The 12,836-nt window shown below is 41.7% G+C and overlaps 1 protein-coding gene across 2 annotated transcripts in view; it reads left to right on the top strand.

The window, feature by feature from the left end:
- The window catches only part of F5 (coagulation factor V), an 81,245-nt gene that overhangs the window by 55,522 nt on the left and 12,887 nt on the right, over window positions 1-12,836 (top strand). The window contains exons 13-17 of one of the 2 annotated variants that reach the window (XR_011073619.1): window positions 840-3,900; window positions 6,728-6,890; window positions 7,637-7,873; window positions 8,766-8,951; window positions 11,919-12,098. Coding sequence is in view for 1 of the 2 variants with exons in the window: in XM_068541217.1 (XP_068397318.1) it covers window positions 840-3,900; window positions 6,728-6,890; window positions 7,637-7,873; window positions 8,766-8,976; window positions 11,919-12,098 (3,852 nt within the window). In the remaining variant the exon portion in view is untranslated. Of the gene's footprint in view, window positions 1-839; window positions 3,901-6,727; window positions 6,891-7,636; window positions 7,874-8,765; window positions 8,977-11,918; window positions 12,099-12,836 lie in introns of both variants that reach the window. The other variant, XM_068541217.1, reaches the window with a different exon arrangement.

Raw genomic sequence — 12,836 nt, 5'->3', positions numbered from 1 at the left:
GGCTGGCTTCAGAGACAGCAGTGCCATGGAAAGCACATGGGCTTTGGAATTCATCAGACCTGGGTTCAAATCCTGCTTTGCCACTTGATATCTGTGTAGCCTTGGACAAATTACTCCACCTCACTGAGCCTCAGTTTACTCATCTGAAAAACAGAATAATAACACCTTACAGAGTTGCTTTGACCATTAATTGTTATATGTGCCAAGTGCCTAGGACTCAGTAGACAATCAACATGTGGTAACTATTGAAGACTTTTCAGGAAATCTTCAGTGTGCCAGCAAATCATACCATTTCAAAGAAACTCAAAACTGCCCTAGGCCCACCTGAATTATTTATTACTTAGAAATATCTATATGTCTCTTATTTGTGGGGGTAAACATCATCATCTTCCCCCTAACTCCAGCTCTCTAACAAAATGTGCAACTTACAAGATGCTTATGATATTCTAAGCCCATTTCATTCTTGACTCATCCCTTTAAAAATATATTCTAAAATAGTGACTCTCAAACTACCTGTGCTGAAAGTTTTTTTCTCCCTAATTTTCACTGACCAATATGTTGGGTCTATATTCTGTTAAATGAGATAAGTATGCTGATCACATGATCGGATGTCATAGAAATGTCAAATTGCTAAAAGGTTTCCTATACACTTTCCTCTCGATTTCTTTCCTTATGTCACTGTGGAACAGTAACCAACAGTTCACAGATGAGTTGTGGTCCACAGACCACAGTATCCCCGATGAAAGTTCACTGGAAATGATCTGCCACAATGGACCATAGGGTTTTTATATCTTTTGCTGTACTCAGAGCTCTCTGTTCTCTCTGTCTCTATTTTGTAGGAACTTGGATGTTAACTACCATGAATTCTAATCCAAGAAGCAAAAAACTGTGGCTGAGATTCAGGGATGTCAAGTGTATCCGGGATTATGATGATGACTCATATGAGATTACATACGAACCTTCAGGATCTACATCCATAACTACAAGGAAAATGCGTGATTCTTCAGAAATCAAAGATAAAAATAATGATGCTGACTATGATTACCAGAACACACTGGCTTTATCATTAGGAATCAGGTCATTCAGAAATTCATCATCGACTCAGGAGAAAGATGAGTTCAATCTTACTGCCCTGGCTCTGGAGAACAACTCTGAATTCATTCCTCCAGGTACCAACAGAACTGTTGGTTCAAATTCTTCTTCCCCAGGTAACATTAGCAGGCTTATTGCCAATAACTTTGCACAACCTCTGAAAATTCTTCCTCACCCAGAAGCCACCACAGCTGGTCCCCCGCTGGAACACACCAGCTTGGATAAGAACTCAGTTCTCAACCCTCCCACAGCAAAGCATTCCAGCCCTTATTCTGAAGATCCTATAGAAGATCCTCTACACTCAGATGTCACAGGGATAAGCCTGCTTGCATTTGGTACAGAAGAATTCAGAAATCAAGAACATGCTAAACGTCAAAGATTCAAGGCAGGAAGAGGCCGAGCAACAAAGCATAGGTTCTCCCAGATGGAATTCCCAGCACATAAAACTGGTAGACATTTAAGCCAAGGCAACTCTTCTTCTTCCAGAATAGGGCCCTGGGAGAACCTTCCCAGTGATCCGTTACTCTTACAACAAAAGGATCCATCTAAGATTCTGAATGGGGAATGGCATTTGGTTTCTGAGAAAGGCAGTTATGAAATAATCCAAGATGCTTATGAAGACAATGCTGTTAATAAGCTGCCAAACAGCCCCCAGAATGACTCAAGGACTTGGGGAGAAAACATCCCTTTTAAAAACAAGCATGGAAAGCAGAGTAGCCACCCAACATTTTTTGTAACTAGACGTAAACCTCTACAAGGAAGACAAGATGGAGGAAATAGTAGATTGAAGAAAGGCCTTTTTTTAATTAGGACACGAAGAAAGAAAAAGGAAGAGAAGCCTGCACACCATGTTCCTCTATCTCCAAGGAGTTTTCACCCACTGAGAGTAGAGGCCAACACCCCATTTTCAGATGGGAGACATGATCATTCATTGTTACTCCATACATCCAATGAAACATCTCTTCCCGCAGACCTCAATCAGACATTCCCCTCTATGAACCTTAGCCTCATAGCCTCACTTCCTGATGGTGATCAAAACCCCCCAAATGACACCAGTCAGACAAGCTCCCCTCCAGATCTTTATCAGACAGTGAGCCCAGAGGAACACTATCAAACATTCCCTATTCAAGACTCTGATCCAACGCACTCCAGTACAGTCCCCAGTCACACATCTCCTCCTCCAGAGCCCAGCCAGACACCCGACTATGACCTAAGAAACAAGGCCTTCCCTACTGATGTTAGTCAAACGTTCCCTTCCTTGGAACTTGAAGTCTGGCAGACAACCACCTCTCTAGACCTCAGTCAGCCATCCCTCTATCCAGATCTCAGCCAGACAACCCTTTCTCCAGACCCTGGCCAGGAGACTCTCTCTCCAGACCTCAGCCAGACAACACTTTCCCCAGACCTCAGCCAGACTTTCTCTCCAGACCTCAGCCAGACAACACTTTCCCCAGACCTCAGCCAGACTTTCTCTCCAGACCTCAGCCAGACAACGCTTCCCCCAGACCTCAGCCAGACTTTCTCTCCAGACCTCAGCCAGACAACGCTTCCCCCAGACCTCAGCCAGACTTTCTCTCCAGACCTCAGCCAGACAACGCTTCCCCCAGACCTCAGCCAGACTTTCTCTCCAGACCTCAGCCAGACAACGCTTCCCCCAGACCTCAGCCAGACAACGCTTCCCCCAGACCTCAGCCAGACTTTCTCTCCAGACCTCAGCCAGACAACGCTTCCCCCAGACCTCAGCCAGACAACGCTTCCCCCAGACCTCAGCCAGACTTTCTCTCCAGACCTCAGCCAGACAACGCTTCCCCCAGACCTCAGCCAGACTTTCTCTCCAGACCTCAGCCAGACAACGCTTCCCCCAGACCTCAGCCAGACTTTCTCTCCAGACCTCAGCCAGACAACGCTTCCCCCAGACCTCAGCCAGACTTTCTCTCCAGACCTCAGCCAGACAACGCTTCCCCCAGACCTCAGCCAGACTTTCTCTCCAGACCTCAGCCAGACAACGCTTCCCCCAGACCTCAGCCAGACTTTCTCTCCAGACCTCAGCCGGACAACGCTTCCCCCAGACCTCAGCCAGACTTTCTCTCCAGACCTCAGCCGGACAACGCTTTCCCCAGACCTCAGCCAGACTTTCTCTCCAGACCTCAGCCGGACAACGCTTTCCCCAGACCTCAGCCAGACTTTCTCTCCAGACCTCAGCCAGGAGACCCTCTCTCCAGACATCAGCCAGACAACCCTTTCTCCAGACCTTGGCCAGACGACTCTTCCCCCAAACCTCAGTCAGATGCCACTTTCCCCAGACCTCAACCAGCCAACTCTCTCTCCAGACATCAGTCAGACATCCCTTCCTCTTGATCCCAGGCAGACATCACCTCCTCTAGATCTCGATCAGACATCCCACACTTCTGAATCTAGTCAGTCATTGCTTCTCCCAGAATTTGGTCACACTTTCCCTTATGCAGATCTTGGTCAGATGCCATCTCCTCCACCACACTCTCCATTAAATAACACTTCTATACCAAGAGAATTTAATCCACTGGTCATAGTAGGCCTCAGTGGAGATGATGGAGATTACATTGAAATTATTCCAAGGCAGAAGGAAGAGAGCAGTGAAGAAGAGTATAGTGAATTTGATTTTGTGGCCTATGATGACCCTTACCAAACTGATCTTAGGACAGACATCAACTCCTCCAGAAATCCTGACAACATTGCAGCATGGTACCTTCGCAGCAACAATGGAAACAGAAAAAATTATTACATTGCTGCTGAAGAACTATCCTGGGATTATTCAAAATTTGCACCAAGGTTTGGCCAGTTCTCTCCTTTTATATTCTCACTTTTCCACCACTGCTAAAAAAAGTAATTACAGCAGTCTAAGGAGATGATTCTGGGCAAATTATACTAAGTGTAACTTAGTTAAGTATCATTTAGTTCCCCTATTGCAACTTGGCCTATACTGTTTCCTTTGTCAATTCCAAGATTAGCTTCTCTACTTTAGGTGACATCTGGACAATATAAGAGCAATCACTCTAAGAAGTCTATGATATTTTGTAGTTAAATTAGCCCCCTCCTCTCTCTTCTTTTCTCATCACACATATTCCTACCACCTCTTCTTGCTCCAATGCAGAGCCCAACCTATCCATAGCTATAGGCTAATCAATATGATTTCATTGAAGTTGGCTTCAAATCCAAACTTGTGATGTAGAAATCTCCTTTTGCAATTACTTATTTAACAAAAACATTTTAAATTGTTTACTGATCAATATAAAGTATATAGCATCTTGGTGAAGATGAATTCAAATTCCGTAAGATTCCAGTAGCAGAGGCCAAGGGTATAAAGTAGCTTAGAAACAAAAAGAAAGTTTATACCCTCAACTGAGCCATTCATTACATAGTGATTTATCTTGATTTAAACTTTTGTTTTAACTTGGTTTATAGACTCACTCAGTCAATAACTCTTTAATGAGTACTTATTCTCTCCTAGGCATTGTGCTAAGTGCTGAGACTATAAAAGAGAATATAAACACAGGACTCCTGCCCTGATGGAACTTATGTCTAGTTGGGCAGGAAGATATGAACCAAGTGCTCACATAAATAAGTGTAAAAATTAACCATGATAAAGACCAATAAGGAAAGGTGATATATGGAGATATGAGAACTGGGGAGTCTGACTCTGGAGAAGCGGCATTTGAGCTGAGATCTGAAGATGAACAGGAGGTAGAGAGGGCAGAGCATTCTAGACAGAGAGAACAGCATGATGAAGGCCCTGAGGAAGGAGGAAGCCCTGAAGCTGAAGACCTGTGTAGCTGGAACTCAAGAAGAGGGTGGGTGCTAGGAAAGTGTTCGGCTAGGTCTGCAGAGATCAGATGCCACTAGACTTTGTGAGCCCCGGGAAGAATTTTGATGTTTTTCAAAGAGCAATGAGAAACCCTTCAAAAGCTTTAAGCCATTCCTAGTTTACTGGAATATGTCAGTTCCTTTCCCGAACCTTGTTACTTGCAGTCTTTTTAATGAAGGAGTTACACCAAGTGGCCCCCAAGATCTGCTGCAGCTCTAACATTTTAGGGTTCCAGCCACTCTTCCACCATAGAGTTGAAGGAGTTGATGCAATTTTGTAAGTGGCCTGACTTACAACAGAGAGTTTTTAAGGGAGCCACATGCATTTTTAAAAGATAATTTTTAATTTAATTTTGCACAAGTGTGGAAAGCCATATTGGTCTGGGTTCTATATTCTGGGATGACAATATAGAGAAAGGAGAGAAAGGGGGACGAGAAGCAACTACAGATTCTCAGGGATATCATGGGGACCATGTGTAAAGTGTTCAGATATAGCCCACAGTTTTTGCAAAAGCTAACTGTTACACTACTAAAGTTAAAACCAAAGTGCAACTAGAGTAAGCAAACACAATGCATGGTGTGACTTACAGAAATTATTTCATTAATCTGATGCCTGACATTTCCGTATTAGAATTCTGTTAGTTTAAGAGACTTTCTCCCATGACTTCCTATTTAGATGTAGCCACCCATTACTATATGAGAATAAATAGTTTATCTAGGGATTTCTAAGCAAGTCACTGAGGGAATAAGGTTTTCCAGAGTGTAAAGGGATGGAACTAGTTCCTTCAAAATCCCATGTCCCATTCCAGATATGCAACCCATTTTTATGGCAAAGTTGTTTTGCTCCTCCCCATGTGTTCTGTGAGACTGTATGTTATGCTTAGAGTCTGGAAGAACGGGGTTAATCCGGTAGAAAGGCTAGAAGGAAGGCAGAATGGGATTCTCTGTGGATGGCTCATGTTGTATAACAAATACTGTGAGACTGAGGGATGAGCTTTTGGCCTGTTTCCCAGACTCCTGGGAAATTTAAGAGTCAGTAGGAAAATATGATGTGCTCTAGCTCCAGACTGAGCTGGCGAACTACATGAGGAATACCATGATTTAGCAAAAGCAAATGTGGGAAGAGTGGCTACTTTCAGAGTATAAAACACTCACCCATCCAGTGACCTTTACAGGGGTGACCCTCTAAATCAACTGACTCTTATCATCTGCCTGTCCTGGCACTGTCCCATCACATGGCTTTGTCTGCTTTTGATATTAAAATCTGCTATGTTAATATATGATTATATTTGTCATTCATTAATACATTAAATAAATATCTGCTTACTATGTGCCAGATAACTTGCTAGGCACTAGAAATAAAAATTATAAGCTAACTAGGCACAATCCCTAACCTCATGGGGCTTTCACTCTAGTGGTAGAGTCAGATATTAATAGATAATCTTATGAATAAATGATATATAATTTACTATATATACTATAGAAATATTGTAAGAATACTACAGGGATTTACTATATATACTATAGTAATAGCATAGAAATGTAAGGAATGCTAGAGATTTGACCCAGTCTAAAGGATCATAGGAGGAGATACCAAGAAATGATATATGAGCTGGGAGTTGAAGGATATTTACTGGCTTGTGGTTTTAGTTATTTATATTTTAATTCATTTGTTCATCAAATATTTATCAAATATCTTCTCTATATACTATATTCAGAAACAGAGATAATTTCCTAAATTCTTGAATGGTCTTTAATTTGTTCTTTTAAAGAAATGCTATTATTATCATTTCAGTGAAGACACTGATGATGTTTCAAAGGACACCATATACAAGAAAGTAGTTTTTCGAAAGTACCTTGATAGCACTTTTAACAAACTTGATCCTCGGGGAGAGTATGAAGAGCATCTTGGCATACTTGGTCCTATCATTAGAGCTGAAGTGGATGACGTTATCCAAGTAAGTCATCTTTTGAGCATTGCTAAGATCATCAGAGGAATTTCCACAAGCACCAGAGGGTTGTAGAGATGAAAGTGGCAAGAGAGCTATGGTGACTTATTTATTTTTCAAAATTAACAAATATCTACATTTCTTTTCAAAGACTGCTTGCCAAGTAACTTGCCACTCTTCAAGAAAAAAAAAAATGATCTCATAATTTTATTTCTCCCTCTGCTAAGCTCCTGTTCATTCTATACGGGCCAATTCCATTTCTCCTAAGAAACTTTCTTTAATTCCCGCAGCCTCTCCTAAACATTCAGCTGAATTGCTCCTCCCAGGCATTCCCACCTAATCCCATTCATACTTTGTTTATAGCACCTTTTGTCTCCAGATTTTTAACTTGCATTCACATGTGCACCTCTCTCTATGCCAGTAGGTTGAAACCTTATTGTGAGTAAAACCCAAGCCTCATTCATTTTCAAATCTGTAGCACCTATCTTTATCATTTCATTTGTAAATAATGTCAATACTTTTGCTTTGAGCCTAAAAACAAACCTGTTTTGGCGTTTCTGGAGTAAACTACTCAGGCCCTATCTCATAGGATGGTTGTAAAATTAGATGAAATAATATACGAAAGTTACTTTGCAGTTCTAAGCATTCAATATATCTTGGGTTCAATTTAATAGCCATCCACTTTGACCCATAATGCTGACATTTTTTGGGCTTTATTAAACTTAAATACATTTGTGAATCATTCTTTTTTTTAGGTTCGTTTTAAAAACTTAGCATCCAGACCATATTCTCTTCATGCCCATGGGCTTTCCTATGAAAAATCATCAGAGGGAAAGACTTATGAAGATGACTCTCCTGAATGGTTTAAGGAAGACAATGCCATTCAGCCCAACAGCACTTATACATATGTATGGCACGCCACTGAGCGATCAGGGCCAGAAAATCCTGGCTCCGCCTGTCGGGCTTGGGCCTACTACTCAGCAGTGAACCAGGTAAGCATAGCCGTCGAAAGTTTTTGTCATTTCCCCTAACTTATAACCTGAGTCCACCAAATGGAAGTGTCACGATTATTTCTTAGTAAATATCTGTCTTTCCATGAGGAATGTGTAAGGATCATGGTCAACAGTCGACAGCTACCGTAATCAGGGACTCTCCATGCAGATCTTCAGATGACAGTGAGAAGCATTTGTTCAGTGGAAAGGAATGAGGAATACTTAAAAGGTTGGCCCTAGTTAGAGTGACTACCTTTACAGAAGAAGATGTTTATCTGCAATTTCCTTGAACAAGTATTAGCTTTCTTCTGCCTTTTTATTCTTTTTTTTTTTTTTTAAATAAAAGAACTACAGAATCAAGACTCCCTCATTTTGAGCATAGTAGAGAGCATAGACTTAGATTTCAATTCCTATCCTGTCACTGACTGTGTAGCCCTAGGAAAGTTACTTGAGCTCTCTCAGCCTCAGCTTCCAAAGTTAAAAATGAGATAACAGTATATAGCATGTATAGTAAGCACTTGGTAATATTTGTTCAATAAATGAATTTATTTTTTACCATATAGGATTGTCGTCAGAATTAAATAAGATACTATAGGCAAAATATTTAACATAGTAGATGCTCAATAAATAGTATTTATAATAGTATCACTATTATTATCATCATTATTATCATGACTACCATGTCGAAACAAAGGATTAATCAGAGGAAGGGGCTGTGAACGTCACAGAATTAGATGATCAATATCCAGGCTTATTAAGCTATTCATTTATAATCTTCAAATTCAGAGCCTCTGAGAAGGTCTCCTTTTCAATATGATCAGTGATTGTCAGAAGGGCAAAGAAAATCTTGAGAAAGAGATAATACGTGCAATTTGCTCTTACTGTCTTCCAGGAAAAAGATATCCATTCAGGCTTGATAGGACCCCTTCTGATCTGCCGAAAAGGAACACTTCATAAGGAGACCAACATGCCTGTGGACATGAGAGAATTTGTCCTACTTTTTATGGTCTTTGATGAAAAGAAGAGCTGGTACTATGAAAAGAAGCCCACAAGGTCTTGGAGACGCACATCCTCAGAAGTAAAAAACTCCCATGAGTTTCATGGTATTTTCCTCTGACTTTGATCTAGTCTCTGAACCTAATCACTGGGTGATAGTGATTCCTGCCCATAAGTCTTCTCAAAATTAGACATGAGATGCTTCTGTGGAACCAGGAGCTCTAACTGACACCAGGTCCTTAAATGTCTACGAGGGCTGATGTAACCTGGCAGGTGACACTGCAGGTGAAAGAGAGTATACAGAAATCTGAAATCTAAAAGATAGCGCACAAGGCTGCTGCAAAACCAACCCAAGCAAACCAACAAAAAAGCCAGTGTGCTTCAGTTGGTAACATAAATTGGAAAGAAATTAGCATTATTCTGCTATTTAAACAGTTAATAAAACTGTTTCTTGATCTCTAAAGGATCAATTATTTATGTAGAAGTGATCACCCACACGTACTTTCAAAATAAGAATGACTGTAATATTTGTAGCTCTCAGCAGTTCCCAGGTGGCACCCAAAGCATATGTGGAGAAAATGATATAGGAAACTGTGTAGCCAGCTAATGGAAGAAGGGTGCCAAGAGAGCATTTGGGTGGGAAAAGAGGGGAAAGCATATCTACTCTGAAATCCATTCAGGAACTTTGTCTGTAAATTGGCAACGGAACTACAGTTTTAGAGGAAGGCAGAATTTAGGATATGGTGAACAACAAATAGAATGACTTAGGGATCAGAAGACAAATGAAGACCCTGTTTTCAGAGTTTGATAAATGGAGGTGATTTCTATGAGATTTCTGATCAGGAAGGTCCTGTGCTTTGGGTGATGGGTCAGTCATTCAGGGTAATAGGAAAGAAGAAAGCTGCTATTGCTTCAGGAATTTAAAAAAAAAAAAAAAAAAGACATTATAAGCAATATCCAGTTCACTGCCACCTCCTCTCCCCAGCCAGTCATCAAGGCTAAGTCGGTCTATGCTCCCTCTCTCACCCCATTTATATACTCAGGCTACTCTTTTTTCGCTTATTTTCCTTATTAAACTTCTGTAAGTGTGGAATACGATCTGATCTCACCTGTAAAAACACTTTGGCGTAGAGGAAAGGAAACAATATGATTTACAAGCTGCTCCAAAACCCCACCCTCTGGATTCTGCTTATCACACAAGGTTAAGAAATTCTATTAAGCAGTCTAGAATAGAGTCAATTGAGAGCTGCCCCACAGACTTCAAGCAGAGCTTTCTTTTCTCTTCTCCTATAATCTCTAGGCCTTTCAGCCCAGGGTGCTTGGTCTCAGGGGTAGGAAACACATCCTCTGAAAATCTCTCAACCTAGTGGAAAGTACAGACTGCAGAATCAGACAGGCCTATTTCTTAGCTATGCCCTTTACTTGCTGAGTACCCTCGAGGCCCTGCTTCCTGATTCTTCAAAGAAAGAGTAAAATGCATCCAGTATAGTTTTAGTTTTAAATGTATTGTCGCCTAAATCTCTGTAATTTGGTAATCTTACATTGTAGAACTTATCAGGGTATTTGATAAGCAGACCACCTATGCCTGGCCTCTGCAGTATGCACTGAGTAAGTATGTGTTGGACTAGTAAATAAATGAATGAATTTTATTCACTCAGCTCAATTTATCAAATGTTTACTGAGTGCCTACTCTGTTGAGCGTCTTCACTTTTGTATCCTGATGTAATGGTTTAGCAGTGCTGACCTAATAACCACTGGAGATACCTTTTACTTTTAGGAGATCTATTTCTTACACAGAAACTAAGATGAGGAGGTGAGGCTGGTGTTATGAGTATGTAGACAGGCGCTTTCATACCTGATATAATTTTAAGAGCGCCAAAATGATCTCAACTCTTCTCCCTCCAAAAATTCACTTTCCTGGCTCCTGAAATTCCACAGTAGCTCCTTTAACTTTAGAAGAATAAACAACAGCCACCACCACCACCAAAACTTCCCTCACTTCAGTCCCAATTAAGTGCGTGGTAGCATTAAGCTTTATCATTAAAATTTTGTATGTATTCATTTTTTAAGGTGATCAAGTTTATCAGATGCTTAAAAAACACATATTTCAGTAAGGAGAGAGTTGATAAAGTCTGAGAACCCTAGACATCCAAGCTGGGAAGGGGGCAGAGGAGCAATCAGACAAACGAGAGAATAAACATGAATGTCTAAGGCTGGTGGGTACAACAAAGATAAAGACCAACTTCCTGGGCTTCCCTGGTGGTGCAGTGGTTAAGAATCCGCCTGCCAATGCAGGGGACACGGATTCGAGCCCTGGTCCGGGAAGATCCCCCATGCCGCGGAGCAACTAAGCCCATGCGCCACAACTACTGAGCCTGCATGCCACAACTACTGAAGCCCGCATGCCTACAGCCCGAGCTCTGCAACAAGAGAAGACACTGCAATGAGAAGCCCACGCACCACAACGAAGAGTAGCCCCTGCTCGCCACAACTAAGAGAAAGCCCGCGTGCAGCAACGAAGACCCAACAACGAAGACCCAATGCAGCCAAAAATAAATAAATAAATAAACTAATAAAAAAAAAAAAAAGACCGACTTCCTAATTTTGCCTGGAACTATCTCTGAATTTAGGAGGCCTTAGGGTGATACACTGCATATCCCCTCACTTACCCTCTTTCCTCTAAAGACTAGAGTTCACTTATCTGCCCACATTAGTCCTTACCCTTTTCGTAGCCTAGGAAAATGCATACTATAAAGAATAAATGGATAAAGCACAGAACAGGAAAAGTGTAAATCTGGGGAAAAGAGTGATAAACTGCTTGGAAAGGGTACTCACCCACAATTCTGCAGTAGGCTGGTGTGAGAAGGAAAAGGTGGCTCTGTTTCAGCCTCTTGCTGATATTATGACATATAGGGGGCCCCTTACTATGTCTGGGTGGGATTGGGCATGCAGAGTAATAAAGAAGATGGGTGGTGAGCGGGAGCCCTCATATTTCCTCTTTCCTGATGTACACAGATTTTTGATTGATTGCAACTCTCTGTCCTTACAGCCATTAATGGGATGATCTACAACTTGCCTGGCCTGAGAATGTACGAGCAAGAGTGGGTGAGGTTGCACCTGCTGAACATAGGCGGCTCCCAGGACATTCACGTGGTTCACTTTCATGGCCAGACCCTGCTGGAAAATGGCACTCAACAGCACCAGTTAGGGGTCTGGCCTCTTCTGCCTGGTAAAGATATCGGCGATGAAAAGAGGTCCCTGTGACAAAATGGCGAGAGCAGACAATCTTAGCATCTGTAACTCTTCCTCGTTCCCTCCTTGTGCCTCTCCTTCCAAAGGGGTTAAAGCATGGGCTCTGGCTTGGATGCTGGGCAAAGCCATATTCTAAACCTACATGCAGAATACAGAAGAGTCAGCTAAATGTCTGCACTCTTTGTAGCACCACACAGACTAAATGTGCAGCCCAACTTTCTCCTACAGAGACGCTCTGTCTAGTGCAGGTTCTTCCAAGCCGTGATGTGTCACGCAGGCCAGGTCTAAAGCAGATCACAAAATGAATCCCACGAGGTTCAGGCAGCTAAAGCTTTCTGTTGGGCGGAGATCAGAAACTTACCAGGATTTCGGGGTTCTTGAAATGTACTGCTCACTCTATCACCCTGATATCTTTGGGCAAGTGACTGTAGGAATCTGAATCTTAAACTGACTCATGAGGGGAAAAATATATTTTTAAATGATCATAAAAGCTAAAGAATAATAAAGGTATTTAAAGCTTTTCATATGCAAAATAATGATAAGGTTTAAACAAACTACAGTCATCAAGAAGGATTTTTATGTGCCAGTGGTTTGTAGGTGTGTATCGTAGGTGTGTGAGTGGAGGTGTAAGTGCTAGATGCCATTGATCCTCAAACTGCGGTGGACATAACACAAATTTACAAAGCTGGTTAAGACGCAGATGCTAAGGAGAGAT

Source organism: Eschrichtius robustus, chromosome 3, assembly GCF_028021215.1.
Source record: "Eschrichtius robustus isolate mEscRob2 chromosome 3, mEscRob2.pri, whole genome shotgun sequence".
NCBI classification, from domain to species: domain Eukaryota; kingdom Metazoa; phylum Chordata; class Mammalia; order Artiodactyla; family Eschrichtiidae; genus Eschrichtius; species Eschrichtius robustus.
The sequence above is the reverse complement of the archived record's forward strand: the minus strand, read 5'-3'. Positions and strand labels throughout refer to the sequence as shown.